Genomic DNA, 18381 nt, shown 5'->3' on the forward strand with positions numbered 1-18381 from the left:
ATTTTTTATTGTTCACCAGGATGCCTAACTGGAAGAACAGGGAGAGGGCATATCCCAAGATTGCTGCCATCTCCTACCAAATTTTGTCTTCATCAGACAATTATCCAGGTACAGGCAGAAGTGAATGCTTTCTTCTCAGATGGGCACCATGACTGCTAGGCATTTTATGACGATCCTTGATGCTGTGCAAAGTCCACAGGGCAGTACTTTGGACTGATGGTGATTGAGCCTCAATGCAAATCTCAGGGGCATCCTGTGGGCTAGGTGGATGGCTATGTAGAATTATGTGTCCAGTCATGAACCAGTTTTGAATCTGAAGAGATGGATTGACGGAGGAAAGTGTTACCATCCTGAATCTGAACTGGCGTATGTATTTGTTCAGTTTCCTCAGGCCTAGGACAGGACATTTCTCTCAGGTCAAAGAGTGTTGGATGAGGACGACTTTAAAGCCTGTACATGATGCGCCTTAAATTTCTTGGAATGGAGACTGAGATGAGGAGAAAAACTTGTGTTTGTAAAGAACTGGGCAAGTTAATGCTCCATCCTGGGGCACAGAAGACAAAGTCCTGAAATCTATCCTGGGTCTTTTACCCACTGTAACACAACTTTACCGCAAGGCCACCTGCCCTCTTTTATAAATGACTTATATATACACAGCAGAGAGTCTTGTGGCACCTTATAAACTAACAGACGTTTTGGAGCATGAGCTTTCGTGCATGCATCCGACAAAGTGGGTAATCACCCACGAAAGCTCATGCTCCAAAACGTCTGTTAGTCTATAAGGTGCCACAAGACTCTTTGCTGCTTTTACAGATCCAGACTAACACGGCTACCCCTCTGATACTTATATAAACAATGAATTTAACAAATAAAGGAAATAATCTGTTATTGAAATATGTGCTGAAAGTTCTGAATTTTAGCACTTAGGTACCTTGCAACTTTCACTCTTTCTAAAGTTACGTTTTAAAAATTATCATTCTGGGTTCTTCACAGCTACCAGGTGTTGGAATATTAAGTTTCCTATTTCGTACCAATGTTTTCTTGACAGTGGAGTTCCAGTACTTTTTATGGCTGAAAAAGAGGAAGTGGGGGGTTTCAGCAATTAATTTATTCTAGGAACAGAGTAATCCACAAATTGAAGGGGTTGTGGCTCCTGTCAAGCAGATTAGGGAATGGAACAGAACTAGAGGCAGAAATTTTGGAAAGGTCACTGTGGTAAAGAATGATTAATCGTAATTTCTGTAATGTCACTGAAAGAATGAGGCCAGTAATACTGCGCTCAGCAATGGCTGTACAACAGCCTGTCACCTAAGTGGGGAATGCTGTGAGATTTGGAAGCCACAAGAGCACCCCGTAGCTCCTTTCAGTGTGGAACAGAGTCCATATTATTTACAACTATAAATACTTTTATTTTATCTGTAATGATCAAATGTCATAAGAAGTAGTCATAAATTGCTTTACAGGTCTTTTGTCTTGATCTCAACAGCATTTTACAGTTCTCCTACAGAGAATCCTCAGAGGAATACGTTTTGTTCTTGCACATGTGGGGCTAACTTGGCCCAGACAATAGGAATTCATGCTTGGCAAAGATCTAGCTCTGGAGTATAATTTACATTTTCAGGCATACAGCTGTGGCCCTGCAGATCATCTGATAGTAGGGAATAAAACACTAATAGCCCTTACAAAGGGAGTAATTTGATAGTTCTACTCTGAGCTCCAGCAGTGCAGGTCTCTTCTTTTGGAGGTCAAGCCCCACCTGGCCAGTCCTTTTTAAATGAACACTCAATGACCTGCACAGCTGATAATCATAGGGAGCTACTATCAGTGTAGAGATCTGCTACTTTTCAATTTAATTAAAGTGGGCAACATTTTTTCCCTTCTAAAGCAAACTTTTCCCATTAAACTTCAACTTCTTCTGTCGATACCCTGTTAGACAGCACTTGGCTTTTTAATATTTCGCCTGTAGGATATGTGCCAACTTGCCCTTGATGTAGAAAATTTTAATTCAAATCAATACATGTACAAGGTCACTTTAAAATTCAATTAATATGAATGGAAAAATATGCCCCACAGTTCTGTGAGCTGAAAATGGAACAGCTGCAAGTTAAACACTCATGTAGCTCCTGTTTGGGTTCTGTGTCTACTAACAATGCTGTTCTAACTTGGTTTTAACCACTATGTGCTCAATCTGACAGCTGAGATATTCATAATGCTGTTTCCTAAAGTGGGAAGCTCCAGGATAAGGAGAGACAATGTACTAAAACACGCAACTTTACTGACAAAAATAGGGGTAAAATAAAAGTCCCTTTGTAAAATCCTAGATTTAAAAATATTTTGTCTACCACTAATAGAACTCTGAGTGCAAATGACTAACATTTTAAGCCAAAAATGAGGGGCACTTAGGAGAGGTAATCTGAACATTTGATTTTGTTATTCTTAGACTCCTATCAAAATGCTCACTTTAATTAACTTAGTGACAGAAAAGGAAGCAAAAACAGTTTTTTCCTCTCTCCAAACTGGTAGTAACAAGGCCAAAATTTAGCTTAAAATGGTCAAAATTCTGTTTGAAGAAAATATCTTTAAATCTCCTCTTTGTAACTTTAGTACTGTACTGAAAATTATGACAAACTAATTGGCTCTTACAGGCACTAATTAAATACTATTATAAACATCCTCTGTTAGATTTATTTTATATTTTGATTTTAGGAGAGAGGTTGCTGAAGGCACCAAGTTCCAATACTATGCAGGAAAATTCCCTAAACTCCAGATTGCCTCTCAGCATCCCAGGGAATCCTCTGCTGATTTGAAATGCAGATGCTCTGCAATGCAGAGCTAAACAGAAGAAGTATTATTTTCAGTTCACTTGCATACCTCACTGCTAATGTCACAAGGAATGAGGGGGGGGGGGGGTGCACGCGTGTGTGCACGGATGTGTTTTCATTCACCTTAGGAGACAGTAATGCATCAACAAATTAAAAGCATAATGAAGCTGTGCACGTTCAGCAGCAAAAGTCCAGCCCACCTGCTCCTTGCAAAATAGGCAGACCTACTCTTTTTTCTCTTGTATCTTGATAATCAGCAGAACAGCCACGAATAATATGGTACGTGTATTGAGAATACAAGCATTAGAAAAGCAACAGATTTTCTATTAGTTATTTTTTCCCTCCATTTCTTTCTCTCATCTGAGGCTGGTATGAATGCTGCAATTCCCTTCACACAATCATTAATCTTTAATGATGCCTATTTGTAAATAGCATGATAGGATGCAATTAAGCCATTAGAGGCTAAATAAACCAACATGCTAATTAGGTTCTTTACAAGAATTTTTTTTTAATGTAGAGGCTGGAATTTACCTTTCATTAATCTAACTTAATTGCAATAGTGCACGTTAAAAAGTCAACACAAATTAAGGTCTTTAAATGATTTGCCCATATTAAGGATCAGTTGGTGATCTTTTCCCTCAGTAACAAGGCATATTCTGTTCATAAGGAGACCAAACTGGCAAACAATATTGCCTAAAGGTTAGAAGACAGGTTTGGCCCATGGGCCAGTCACATTTATGGTATAATTATCCCAGTCCAATGAAGATTAATTTGCTACTGAAGACCAATAGTTTCTTAAGTTTTGCTTTCGTCATTCTAAATTTTAATACCCCAGTAATATTACTGGGATGGGATGGGAAGGATTTCTGACTTCCGTCAACAAAGAAGCTCTACTAGAGCATCAAGATGGATCATTGACACTCTGGAATTGGATGCATATTCACCTATACAGAGGAATAGAAGCTGAATAAATTCATCTCCAGCTTCTCTCCACCTGTCCCTGCTCCTTCTCCTTTCCCTCGCCTCCTCACCTTACTAATTTCCACCCACCAAAAGCAGGTAGAGAGCAACACACTCATCCTCCAGGGCTCTGCTGCTCATAGATTATGCTGGTTCCATAGAAGTCCTTCCCTATCTACAGCCCATAATGTGACCTGCCCTCCCCACTGCTTGTCCCTGACCAGAGGAGACAGTCATGTACCAGCAGCAGAGGGAGGCAGGTCAGACTGTGATGGTCAAAGGAGGTGGGGATTGATGCAGGGACAAGGGGTTGAGATTGGTTCTTCTAGTTCTGACTTTGGCAAAAGAAGCTGTAACTCAGTGTCCCAGATAAATACTGGAAACTGGACAGTCTCCAAAATTTTAAACACCTCAGAATTAATCAGTGCCCTATTAAAGGTTTTCTGACATTTGGTTGATTGTTCCCATCATGCTTATGCACCATATAAAGTTCAATGTAAATACAGAGAGGAGATATTTACAATGCTCACTTTTAAAATTTGCTAATTTTGCTTTAGAAAAATAGGAGGAGGAAATATGACAAATGCTGAGGAAATGTTAGTTACCAAGAACAACTAGCAGGGTTTTAAGGAGGAAGACTTATACTGATTAGCCTGGGGGGAAACGGATTTTTTTTTAAAGTCAAACATTAAATTGTTCCAGCCAACTATAGCATAGGCAACTGATTCCAAATTACTGGATAATGAAATATGTATATAAAAAATGTTTAACTGCTCTCAGGATAAGATCTTATAGAACAAGATTCAATTTGATGTACTTTTTAATAGTCAAATTATAAACCTCAAAAACTGAATTTCCAATAGAAGATGGTGGCAATTTTAACTAATGCACTTTAGCTACAATATACAGAAAAACAAAAACTGAGCCAAAAAAGTCTTCCATCTTAGTGAACAGATGTCTAGCCCATTTGCAATTAATACGACCCAATTCCATACAATCAGACTGCTTAAAATGCCTGGAACAAGATTTAAAAGTTAAAAGGTAAATTATCTGATTGTAATGAGAATGAATGGAAACGATGTCAAAAATCTCTCGCCTTTTAGGGCATGAATAGTAGATGAGGGAAGCAGTAGGTAAAAATCTAGCTAGCAGTATAAATGTATACAATGAATTTATCATCAAAAAGATTGCTTGATAACAAAATATGAGAAGAAAATGCTATTTCTGAAATGAGCTTTGTTTTGGCAGAAAGTATTTTCCAAAATTAGAATTCAGTTATTTAAATCATTATGTGTTAGAAACAGCTCAAAACAATAAAAAAACTCTTCCAGTGTTTTTTAAAACACATTTTCCCAGTGTTTATATCTGCTATAGTGTTCCTTTTATAATGTTAGAAGGTAGTCAGTCCTTTGAAGTATGGTGACAGAGAGGCAGAATGGTCTAGTGGTTGAAAACAGAAGAACTTGGTTCTATTTTTGAATTGCTGAGTCAGTTGAATTCTGCCTCTCTGACACAACTGAATCACAACTTTCCTGTGCCTCATCTGTAAAATGGAGATAATGCTTACCTTAATTTGAAAAGCCCTTTTTGATGCTTGAATAAAAATACTACTATATAAATTTGGTATTATCATTAAAATATCACACATCAAGACTTTGAATTTTGATAATGGTCACAAGATGGTTGAAAACAACCACACTGTGAAAAGTCTTTATAGACACAGGGCAATTGCAATAGTTGAATTTTAGAGACATTCTACCTTAAAACCAAAGATGACATTTAAAGTGGCAATTCCACTGTTTCTAATATTGGTATTCTCTTTTCCTAGCCTTATAATCATAGTAAAGCTTACAAAAATGGTTAGTTTGGAAAGAACGGAAGCAGACAAATGATATTCTGTAGGTCTGCCAAAATCAGGAGAGTTCCACTGCAAAGAAACAAAATCCTATCTTCTTAACCTGTATTACACCTATTGCAAATAAAGCTGTACCAATTTTGATCACCCCAGTAACATGAAAGCCAACAGGGAAGAAAGCTCTAATTATTTTGAAATACATTGTGCATTTCACAATTTGTTAAAATTTTAGGGTATGATCCATTTACTTTTATTGGAGGTGCATTGATTTACACCAGCTGAGGATCTGACTCTGAATGTACAGCTGCATTTGCATGTAATCTTGGCATTATGGAAGCCCAGGTGAGAGAGTACATAAAAATGTCTACCTGCTTCACACTAACTGGTTGACTACAATCATAAAAAGGGATTTAAGTAAATTATGAGTATTTTTAATTCAAAATTGAAGGTTTTCTTCTGATCATTAAAAGACAGGCTGCAAACTGGTTAACGGTGACTTAGGGCTCTCACTTTGCAAGGGTCACAAATGACTTCCTTGTGGTGGCAGCAGCCATGCTGAAATGGGAAGTATGCCTGATATGATCTCTGAGCATGCTCTAATTCACACTGAGAGCTGGTTTGGTCCCTTCACAGCCCAGGATGGGGGAGCGCTAGGGTGGCTTACAGTTCAAGCATAGGAACATAGTAATTGAGAATCAATCCCAGTATGTTTATTAAGATAGGGTCCATGTTCTGAAAATTTTTCCAAACTCCTGATTTAGGGAGATGAATACTTTCCCCAGGGCTGTGATCACCACAAAATAACAAAGAAGACAGTTGATCTCACAAGAAACACAACTGTTTGACAAAGAATGTTGTGTGTCCAGGAATTTAACAGGTTAAATAATCAAAGAAACAACAAAAAGTCTAAGATCATTCATGTATTCTTAACATATTAGGGAAAGTTTATCTGTTTACCATCCCAATTCAAATATTGCAAGCTCCTGAAGTTGAGAAACAAAGTCAAAGAAAAACCTTAAAAGAGTCCTCTGTTCACTCCAGTGCCACAGCAAATTAATTTTGCATAGCACTTTTATTGAAGCTGATCTAAAGTGAATGTTTATCTTCTTTCATGCATAGATACAAGTAAAAAATTAATTGAAAAATCAATAGTGTAGATTGGGATTAAACTGCACACTGAAATACCATGATAAACAGCTTTTAAAATCAGTTGAGGATTTCACACAGCTCTGAAAGATGTCAATGATTTATGCATTTGGTCTATGCAGCGTAAATCCAAGCTAATGAGGTACAATTGCTATGTATAAATCTGAAACACAAAAAGACTCAGTTGTCTGGAAGAAGTAACAGCCTCATAGGATTGCATGTAGGAATCTTTCAGAACCAACATTTATGCTTCTAGGAATAGTTTAGTACCTTCTTGCTTACTGGTGGTGGCTTGTGTTGAAAGATGTACGCTGTCAACTGAGGGCCAAGCTTCACACGAAGGTTACTACCAGTTGAAAGCAAGCCTGCAGGTCTATTTTTGTTTATCAGATGGTGTCTTTCAAATAAGAACTACTACTTTTGGGACACTGAAGGAACTGTGGATTACAGTAGTCACAACTGCTATGGTTAAAGTTGCAAAACAATTTCTAAATTCTCAAAACTTTCTGGAACAATAATCTTTTGGGCTAACATTTTCAGTGTTAGGTCTCTTCCCGGAGGTGATTTGTTTGGGAAAGTTTGAACAAACTCCTTCATCCTTTTGAAGTTACAAAAGGGCTAGCAAGCATATTTTTACCACTTCCCCCATAAAGATAACTACGAACAGTTAAACTTCAAAACTTCAAACTAGACACTCAAATAGGTCACGATAACAGAACATGCATTGCTCAGTCTGAAAATGAAAATCTTTTAAAACAAAGGGCAAGATCATCCTCTGAGTGAGAATGGGGGGGGGGGGGGGCCAGGGACTGGAAATTATGAAGTTCTCCTTGTGGAATTGTCTTGCCTTTTATTTTTTGGGATAGAACATCATAGTTACATCCCCGCTACACATAGAACAAACGGGAGGTTGGCTCCCCAAACCAATGGACTTCTCTTGGCTCAGCATGTGCCCTCTTCCAGCTCCCTAGAAGCAGGATTCCAAATACATATCCCAAAGCCCCACAATGAGAGTTACACAGCGTGAAGGGTTAACTTAACATTGAGGGAGGCAGGCTGCCTCCTTCTCACCATATTTTTGAGCCAGTAGATCCCTTCCATAACTTCCCCTGCACTGACCCACCATTTTGGTCTCTTCCACTCACAAAGGGAGAGGGCACAATCCAGCCCAATGTTTGAAAATATGGGCCCTCAAGGTCACAACAATTTGGGCCTTCTTAATATACTTGTTTCTCATGCCAATACCTTTATTAGTAAGTACCGTATATACTTTTCTTGGTCAACTGAATTATTTTAGAGCATGCTGGATGCCTTACAGTACAAAAGCAAGACACGGCCCCCTGCCTCAGAGAGCTTACACTATAATTTCAGACATAATGCAAAACTGAGAGGGGATAGAACAGTAGGGAAGAGATGGACAAAGGTTGCATCAATGAGGTTATATAGTTACTTAATAAAAACTATTTGGCAAACAGATTGGTGGTGCAATTTTTTAAAATAAAATAATAAATGTCCTTTGAATCGCTATTTGAAGTAAGAGAATGAACCAATAGTGCTGTGGCAGAGAAAAAGTGCTGTTGTGCAGAAACTCTAAACTGGTCTTACTTGGGACTCTCAGTCACATATTGACAAGTCACAAGTATTAGGGAAGACTCACTTTTCTCTAGTGACACAGGTACCAGTCTCATTGCCCATCACATAGCACCTTTCACTGACTGACTATGCCTGAAACCAGCAAAAGCTTTTATGGCGGTCAGGGTAAAATGGAAGATTCCATATTGGCAACATGAACTGAGACAGATGGGAAATAGAAGGAATAGCTGCCTGAAAAGAAAAATGATCATTACATGACTATATACAACAAATAACATTAAAACAAAGTTTCATGATCTCTGATTGTGGATTATGTGAATACCAACTGAAAGGGAAATATCACTTGTTCAGTACACTGCAGTTATCTGGTACCAGTAATCATGTCTTTGATTTAGTGCTGGTACTGTGACAGGTACACAGAGGGCAATTTAATCATGCAATCCAGCATGTTATTACTTATTGCAAAAAAGAGTCTCTTCCAACCTACTTTATTCCTTACCTGTACTCTGTCGATGTGCCCAAATCACAATGTATGTTTGGGACTTGATTCTAAACAGTGTTGAGTGTCCTCAACTCCCACTATAATAAAATAAGCCTTTAGTAGGAGCTGCTCTGAATCCAGCAGAGTTGGGTTCAAAGTGAAAATGGCAACAAATATTTTCTCATACAGAAAATGTTATAAATAAATAAACTTAAGAGCAACTTTAAAAGCATCATGAGGACTACCATTTTATGGCCCCTTAGATATTATGTGGTTCCATTTGATTAATCAAACAATTGCAAATGACATGTTTTAATGCCTATGAAAGCCAGCTGTTTAACCTCTGACTCAGTTAATCTCTTAATAATTTTTTTCTGTTCAAACAAAATTAATAATGGGATGTTAGTTGATTAACAAACTAAAAATCAACACAGTTAGATTTATGGATAAATGAACTCATCCTTTTAAGGAACGTACAGGGAATGTACCCATACTGAGGATTCTAAAGTCTACAAATGCTACAGAAATAACCCAGATTCTAGATGGCAACTAACATTGAGTCACAAATATGTTTACAGTTTGGTTTAGCTTTGGCTCAGACTGGACATTAAATGAAAGCTTGAATTCTTTTCTACATCCGATTAACTGAAGTTTCCAACAAAGTGACTAAAAAATAAGGTTAGAATGACTACTGGGATATTATAATTATAAATCAGCACACGTTGTGCAAGTCTTTCCTTTCCCCTGTTGAGAAATACAAAATGTCAGTGACCCAACATTTGAAATTGAAGGCCAGTGTATTAAGATGACTCCATACCTTCTTGTTCTATTTTGTCAAAGATTCTAATTTTAGATTCATTTTACTATTCACTATAACTATAGAAGATGAAAGGAAGCACTAAATAAACCAAGAAAAGTGTTCTGAAACCTGAACAGGTTAACCTTTTTCTGTCCATATTCTATGTCTCCTTGAGACCACTTTCCACATGGATATTTGTTATCTAAGATGTACAGTACCATCAGCACAGTATCTGAGTGCTAATGTTGGATGCCCTTGTAGAAATTACCCTAGTTTCTGAACAGTGTTTTAAAATACATATACACCCATACCTACCCACACAGCTGTTGTATCCAATCTTTCCATAGTTGTGTACGTGATAACAAAAAATTAATCATAAAAGGAAATGGAATGAGAAGTTAGATGAAAAAGACTGAATAGGTCCCATCCACTTCCTCTCCCACCTATAGTATATATTTATTTTATTTTATTTTAAATGTGCCAAATAATGGGACTTCTATCACTCACCTTGATAGCGCAAAAACAGCTAAATACATTAAAAGTGAGCTGAGTGGTCACTGCTCAACGCCCTTCAACAGGTTAATCTTGTACACTAAAAATTTTAAAAGCTCTCTTCTTGCCATTAACACAGCAGCTGCATGTGAAAATTGATGTGGCTGATAGGTCCTTGTGGAATAAAAGCTTGTTCGCTCAGACAGAAGTAACTCTAATATCTTGGACCTGTTTATCGATAATCCAGTCTTTACTGCTCATTCACTCCGATGCCAAATTCCTGACTTCATCATGGAACAGAAACTCACTGACCCAGAAATAATTTGAACAAACCTATTTCACTGAGGATTTTTTTACCTCATTAAACTCTCCCTCCCTGATAATGCTGCTGAAGGCATCGTTAATGTGTCTGAGGCTGGGTAGACTCAATCTTCCACAATCAAATCTAATAGTTTAGGTATTAAAGCAGCACATTAATCCCTTTAAAGGGAGGAGCTATTTTTGACCATTTACTTTTCTTTTCAAAACAAAAAGCGCTCTAAATTAAAAGATTAATCCTGACAATATCTCAAATTGGGAGAATATGGATAATAGAGAAGATCTTAATATTAAGAATATTTGCTTCTCCAATTAAGAATCAGCAACAAGACTTGATCCTGCTCCCACTGCACTCAATGGCAACACTTCCTTTCACCTCAATGCTGGAGGATCAGGCCCATAGTCAAGATGGCAAAATCTTTTTAGTGTCAAATGACACACTGTCATTCTGACGTTATTTATCAAACTTTTTATCAGTGCAAAAATCAAAAATATATTTTCCTCTCAAACTCATCTAATGCTTTTCCTGTTCAATTAATAATCTTTCCTGCAACTCCTCCATCAGAAATGCAAAGCGGTCCTGGGAATCATCACATTTTGCAATGTCTGTGGGCTGATTCCCGCAAAGTCCTCCTGATTCTGAACTCTGCCAATATGTCTTCCAGGACTGGATCAGTACTTTTTGGTTTTGGACTAAGTCAAATATATTTTCCCATCTTCCTTACCAAGGGGAAGAAATGAACTACATTATTGTACAGCCTCAGGAACACTACTACTCTGAAATGTACTTGAGTCTTTAGCAATGTTCATTTTAAGAACAGCAAATTAGTCTGTTAAGCATTCAACCCCCACTGGATTACCTCAAAACCAAATGGTGGAACTTACCAGAAGCATTGCAGAGGTTCCATTTGGCCTGGATAAATGGATAGACATTTCAGGGAACATCCTATCAATGCGGCTGATCACATCATCAACATACCTGCCACACAAAACAAAAAAAACCCAAAATTTTAGAAGTCTATTTATGCCACATATGCAGCAATTAAAACAATCACAAATAGATTGTGGTACAGATTTCAAAATCCATTTTGACAAACCATCCAATAGGTAACAAGCCAGAAGTTTTATTCTAGCCAATTGTGTGCAAGGAATAGTGGGGAAAGAAAGAAGAGGTGGATGGCTGATTCCCTCCCCTCTTCCTAATTAGCTACTGCATTTCCAAAGGTGAAAGACTTCCTCCTCCTACAGAACACCTGAAATCAGTAGACTCCCTCCACACCTTCATGGCAAAACTACTCTAGAATTTTCAAGCATTTGTAAGGCTGTGCTCCCAAAATACTTTTTAAGCACCTTTCTGTCACACCTCTTGCCATCGGTTATTGGTCAAGGATTGTTCCATGACATTATATAAGTTGACTTTGTATTACATTTGTGATCATCACTAATTCAGATATCATCCTTTCACTCATCAGTCAGAGCTGGGAGCACTCTAAGTTTTTTACATTCCATTCAGCCATCACTGACACGCAGCAGCAAAGCTCAATGCTAGAAGCGCCGTAAACTGGAAGATCGCTTTGGAGCAATATGAAAGTCTACAGTTCACAAATGCAACCTTTGAATAATATGCTAGGATGCACTAGGAAACAGAAGTTCAGTAATGAATTTCTAGCAGTGTGCACTCATTGAACTCCATTCATACCAATGACAGCTGTGTTTCCTTAGTAACTAACATACTTCAAAGGGTCACACACGTTTAATATATTTTGGTAAACAAGACAACCCAATGTGAAAGAAGAGAGAGGAGCAATAAAGGAATAATTCTAAACTAAATGAGAATAAGTGATTTTTTTCAAAAAATAACTTCACTCTGGAAAAATTATATTGAATATGTGACATGTGGGAGCATGAGGTGCTATAAAGTTCAAATTGCCTCTTGTTTGAGAAGACCTACATAATTCATTCATGGCTTTCCAATGCCAGAGTAATACAGATATTCTGAAGTGTTGGTCCTAAAGATTTTTATAGCACCCCACCTACATACACTACTTCAGAATGCAAGCCTTTTGTACTTCATGGAATTTAAATTAAATACACCTCCGGAAGAAACTTGTACTTTTTGTCTGCAAGGCACTATGCACACTTATGGTGCATTTAGTAATAATTACCGATAATAAAGATAATATAGCAACCTAACTCCACACTAAAATAATGACACACAAATACTATCATTATAAAGATGAATGCAAACACACATTAAAAATACTCATGAAAATAGTTACTGCTCATGAGTAAAGTCAAAGTTTAGATCCATAACATGAATGTTAAAAATATACATATATGTTCAAAATACAAAATTGATTAGACTATTTTATGTACTAAATTTTAAACCATATATACTCGTTCATTAGCCTGTTCATTTATAAGCCGACCCCCCCAAGATGGTTAGGTAAAAACAGCAAAAACTGTATGACCCTTTCATAAGCCAACCCTGTATTTCAAGGGTTGGCAAACTTTGGCTCCTTACGCATTAGGGCAAGCCGCTAGCAGGCCTGGACATTTTGTTTACCTGGAGTGTTCACAGGCACGGAGCCCCTCAGCTCCCAGTGTCCGCAGTTTGCCGTTCCCAGCCTGTGGACGCTCCAAGTAAACAAAACGACAATGTATTCGATATTCAATTCAATGATTCCGTAGAGTTTAAAATCATCAAATTTTGGCGTAGACCCATTTATAAGCCGACCCCCGCTCTTTGATGCGTCACTTTTTTACCAAAAATATTCGGCTTATGAACGAGTATATACAGTATATTTGTGAGAATGAACTGAAATATTTAAAAAACAATCATTTTAATAACCATCAAATTGCTTTAACTAGTTTTTCAGAGTTCACATACCCTCATGTTGATTGTTCTTATTTTTGCAGTGGTTGAGCAAATTTATTTTTTGTTTTAAAAATAATTCAAATATCTTTTTATATGTACCACAACTCAAAAAAGTTTCAAACCAAAGTCTGAGACCGTTATTACTACATAACAGCCTTGAGGGATTTTTTTATATCAAAGTCATAAGCCTCTGACAACAAGGGTTTATAGAAAAGCTAAACTCTAGTGGTGTGAACTGTGCCACTGGAATAATAAAAACCCACCATAAAATCTTTGTACAGTATTCTGAAAAAGTTAAACCCTTTTCAAAGCAGGAAAATACAGGGCTCACTCTCCAGCTCTTTAAGGACAGGACCAGATGGGGTGCTACTGGGTTGCTTCTGAATGCATCTACAGACAGCATGACTTGGTTACAAAGCTACAAATGGAAGAAGGTATACATGTTTACATATTAACACACATTTGGGCTTTGAAAAGAGTTTTCACAATATTAGCTAACCACCACAAAAGTGAAAGTAAAACATTTCTGCATCTAAAAACTATTTCTCACACGGAATTATTTGAACTGTTTAAGGAGGGTAAGCAATTTTGAGATTTTGCTTTTTAAACTATGTTTTTAATTATTCTTTTTAGTCTTATTTGTTTAAAAAACCCAAAGGAGTCTTTTCACTGGGGACATTTAGGCTTTGATTGCTATCTTGCAGTAACCCAAATTCACTGCTGGGCATCATCAGTAAGTCAATGAAGTTGTATCTGCTCATGCAATTGGTGAACTCGACCCTTTTATTGCAAATAAAGAAGGGAACTACTGTAACATTTTAACATAAAAAACTGCTCCATTCTTCCCGTTACAAGGGGGAAGAGGAAAACGAATGGTTTTTACCCATGCAAATGAAATTGACTCTCAGCTTGCTAACTGATAGTGCAATATGTGTTCAATATGTATCACTGTCACTTTAAACATTCCTGCATCTGATACATTTCTATTCTAAGCATATGTCTGTATGACTTGAATCCAGTTACTCCAGACTCTGCAAAAAGCAAATTCAGCTGTCACTTGTGTGTGAAAAAAGAGGTCATTGCTAACCATATGCTAATTAAGAAACATGGAGTTTCTCCTTAACAGATCCTCAATCAATACACAGCATAGCCTTCGACAACAATGCAAATTATTGCAGAATTTAAATAAGAAGCTATGGCAACAGATTTTGGAGTTTCAGGTGATAATTAAAATTGAATGAAAAATGAACATTTAGAAGTATTATGCCACTTGTCTGGCATATATAAAGCCAGGCTCACACCAACATCGTGTGTCGAATATTCTTTATTTTACTATGTAAGGGAAGTTAAAATAATACTAAATCCTATATCTATACTAGAAAAGTTAGGGTTTTCTTTGTTTTTTAAGCACAGATCTAAATCATAACTAGTCTCTTTAGAATACAATGACACAGTAGTTTGCATTAAAAAGAAGCAATTATTTTACTGTGCTATTATAGCTCACCATGACATCATATTTCAGATATAGGAAGCCGTCCCAATTTATGATAAAGTCAATGTACATTAAGATAAATGTTGCCTATTAAATGTATTCTTCTGAACACCACTTGAAACCTCTATATTACACTTAGAAAGGTAAAAACTGAATACACATCAATTCTTGCAATCCACAGTCTGATAGGAAAGGTCAGAGGATGGATTAAAAAAAAGACATTTTAAAAATCAGACTTTATAAAATGTAAATATCTTTCCTTTTAAAAAAATCTGTTTAAAGTTAAATTTGAAATGACCACAATTTATCATTAAGGCCTAAACTTCCCAGAACCTATTAACATCATTTAAATAAATAAAAGCACTGCATCAATGGGTATGTCTACATGGCAGTTAGACACCCGCGGCTGGCCTGTGCCAGCTGACTTGGGCTCGCGGGGCTCAGGCTGCGGGGCTGTGTAACTGCAATGTACACATTACCGCTCAGGCTGCAGCCAGAGCTCTGGGACCTTCCCACCGTACAGGGTCGTAAAGCGTGGGCTGTAGCCCAAGCTCAGATATCTACACTGCAATTAAACAGCCCTGCAGCCCAAACCCCGCGAGCCTGAGTCAGCTGGCACAGGCCAGCCACAGGATTTTTAATTGAGGCTTCCTCAAATTCTAATGAGTTAAAGAGTACTGGGGGAAACATCTACCTGTTGAAGTCAACTCAAACTTTCTAAATTTGTCACAATGCCATGTACTGCATTAAGTCTGGATATTATTTTCAGTCTTTAGAATTGAGCAAAGGCCAGTATTTACATGTTCTCAAATGGAAGTATTTTCAATTTCACTTGTCTAGCAAAGCTTTTGTCTTAATGATATTTGGGTTCAGTTTAGATAGCAGGTACACAAATAGTATTTTCTTAATTTGCACTAATTCGTTCAAATTTAAGAAATCGATTGGGTGTTGAAAAAGCAGGAAATCTAGTTTCCTCCTCCAATCTATGCATTAAAAACAGGTGGGAAAGGATGAGATCTACTCAGTTTAAAAACTTGAGCGGCATGAGGACAAATTTTTAAATGTATTTAGGCACTTAGATGCAGGTAGGCACCTCATAGGATTTCAAATGTTCTCAAGCAGAAGTTAGGCACCTATTCCCATTGATTTCAACTCCCATTGATTTCAAGGGGAGTAAGGTGCCTAACCTGTGTAGGAGCTTTTGAAAAATCCCACTCGGCTCCTGTCAGCACCTTTAGGTGCCTAAATACCTTTGAAAATCTGACCCATGGAAACCAAAATAGTTAATTCACAAACTATGGTTAATACTTCCTTTGCTTGAGGAATCGGTTTTAAATCCAAAACGTACTTTGATAAGCTTTTTTCCCTTATGTATTTAGCATATTTAAGGTAGTTTTATTTAACTAATAAAAACAGTTTTTAAAATGCAGTTTTTGTATATTTTTTAAATCAATTCCCATTTCCATCTAAATGTAGCTTGACACAAATCCCAAGTAAAAAAATAATTAGTAGATAAAAAAATACACCATTCACCATTTTCTAACATAATAAAAAATGTAAGTCAAGAATTTGAATAAATGCATGTTATTAAGCTATATAATTGCTTAAATAAATATGTATGGATATATTTGGTTACAAATCAACATTTTAATGGTTACCAGCCAATAAGAATGAATCTTTCTTTAGGAAAATATCTAAGTACAAAAGTCAAAATAAGATTTTAATCAATGATTTAAATCAACCAACCTGAAAGGCCACGTTTCCATATTGTTTGTTTACTAAAAGATAATTCAAACACAACACTATATGAACCTGTATATACTGTTGGCTCCTCCAAGTTCTCAGGTGTGGCTGTTCCTAGGGGTCACTTACCCCAACCTAAGTCTTTGCACTCCAGACTTGTCTGCCTTGATGGTTCTTTCCTTTGGGACTTACTCTATCCCACTTCCTCAGCTAGGTAGCTACTTCCACCTTTCTTATATTCTACTCTGTCCTGCAGAGGTATCGAATTAGTCTAGAGTTTGAGTTCCCTGCTTCCCACTTCTATAAGGTTAAAGGAGAAGATATTCAACCATTTCCTCATCTCAAGGCCCTACTTTTGTACTATTGCCAACAAAGATCCTATACCACATTCCACACATTCTTTTTGTGGGTAAGGTATTTAAGCACAGAAAAATCTTAGTGGAGTCTATTTTGCAAAGCACCATAACACTGATCAAAGTAAAGTCAAAGCTAGTACTAGTAGGATTCCAAAAGACTAGGCAAATGCACTGTCAATAAGAATTAAGAAAACTATCTACAAATAGCAGAAAACCTTATTTTCCACAATAGAGACATTGGACAAGGAGATGAGCTCTCTATGTCCCACTATCCACGCTCAAGGTTCTCATGCAGAATCATTTAATATGTAATAGGCAAATGGCAAGGGAGGCTGGCCTCGATATACTAGTCCATCATTTTTCTATCTCTGTTCCACAGCCTGGATATCATGCTTGTTCTAATTTCCATTGAATTTAGATACCACGGTGATGGACGCAGATTTGATGTGTATCAATAAATGATATTTTATAAAGAGCAGAAAACACTGGTGAGAGATTTATTATGGAAAAAATACATCCTGAATCTTTAGAGAGAATTAATTGGTTTAAAAATAATGCCTTTGGTTAAGACAATCATCCAGGTGAGAGTCGGGCAGAGGGATGGAAGGCAAATGGCATGTGGAGAGTCTGACACTGTGTCAATAAACTATCCGATAAATATATGAAAAGGAAGGAAAAGGGGAACAAACAGCTCTCTGCCCCTCCAAATAGTTCCCCCCTGCATCCCCATTTAGTTTAACAAGGAAAAATGGACATAAGAGTGAACAACATTAAATCATACCATCCGCATGTACACTACATGATGGCGACTTCTTGAGTGAGTCTGATCTGATAAGTCATGTCTACCAAAGTAAAGCAGGGCTGTTGATTAATCAGTTAATTAATCTAATTAACTCAAATCTTATCAAATCTAATGCAATTTCACCAGCTGGTCAAAATGGTGGTTTTTTTAATGAAGCTGTAACAACAGGTTTTAAACCCTGTCCCCACACCCTACAAGTTATTTTTTGGCTTTCAATCAGATTCCCTACTACACACTATTGTATCATGTTTGCTTCCCTATATATCTTCCTGCTCCTCTCACTGCACTTGTCCTTCTTCCTCTTCCCCTACTATCCCACTCTTCAACACTTTTGCACTTCATTCAAACTTAGCTTTTTCATCCAAGAGTAGAGTTGATTTGTTTCTCCATTTAATTTACAAATAGGTCAAATCAGACATATGCTGAAATCAATGGGAACTTTAAGTTCCCAGCATATCTCAGGATCATGTCTTGAACTGAGAGCAGTGTGGGACTCCAAACGTCACAACAAAAGGATATCTTACAACAGAAAATCCATAGTCTAACTGGTGAATAGTTATTATTCATTAACATCCAATTAAACATGCAGTAAACTTCGGCAAACAAAATTAGATCCGACTTGAAGTGCTGTGCCCAAATTATCA

At 37.1% G+C, this 18381-nt stretch overlaps 1 protein-coding gene across 5 annotated transcripts in view; it reads right to left on the reverse strand.

Annotated features, from left to right (window-relative positions):
• Positions 1-18381, reverse strand: part of MED27 (mediator complex subunit 27) — a 156027-nt gene that overhangs the window by 30033 nt on the left and 107613 nt on the right. For all 5 annotated transcript variants that reach the window (XM_039506798.1, XM_039506802.1, XM_039506800.1 and 2 more), the window contains exon 4: positions 11352-11445. In XM_039506798.1, coding sequence (XP_039362732.1) covers positions 11352-11445 — 94 coding nt within the window. The remainder of the gene's footprint in view (positions 1-11351; positions 11446-18381) is intronic.

Source organism: Mauremys reevesii, linkage group 19 (genome assembly GCF_016161935.1).
Source record: "Mauremys reevesii isolate NIE-2019 linkage group 19, ASM1616193v1, whole genome shotgun sequence".
NCBI classification, from domain to species: domain Eukaryota; kingdom Metazoa; phylum Chordata; order Testudines; family Geoemydidae; genus Mauremys; species Mauremys reevesii.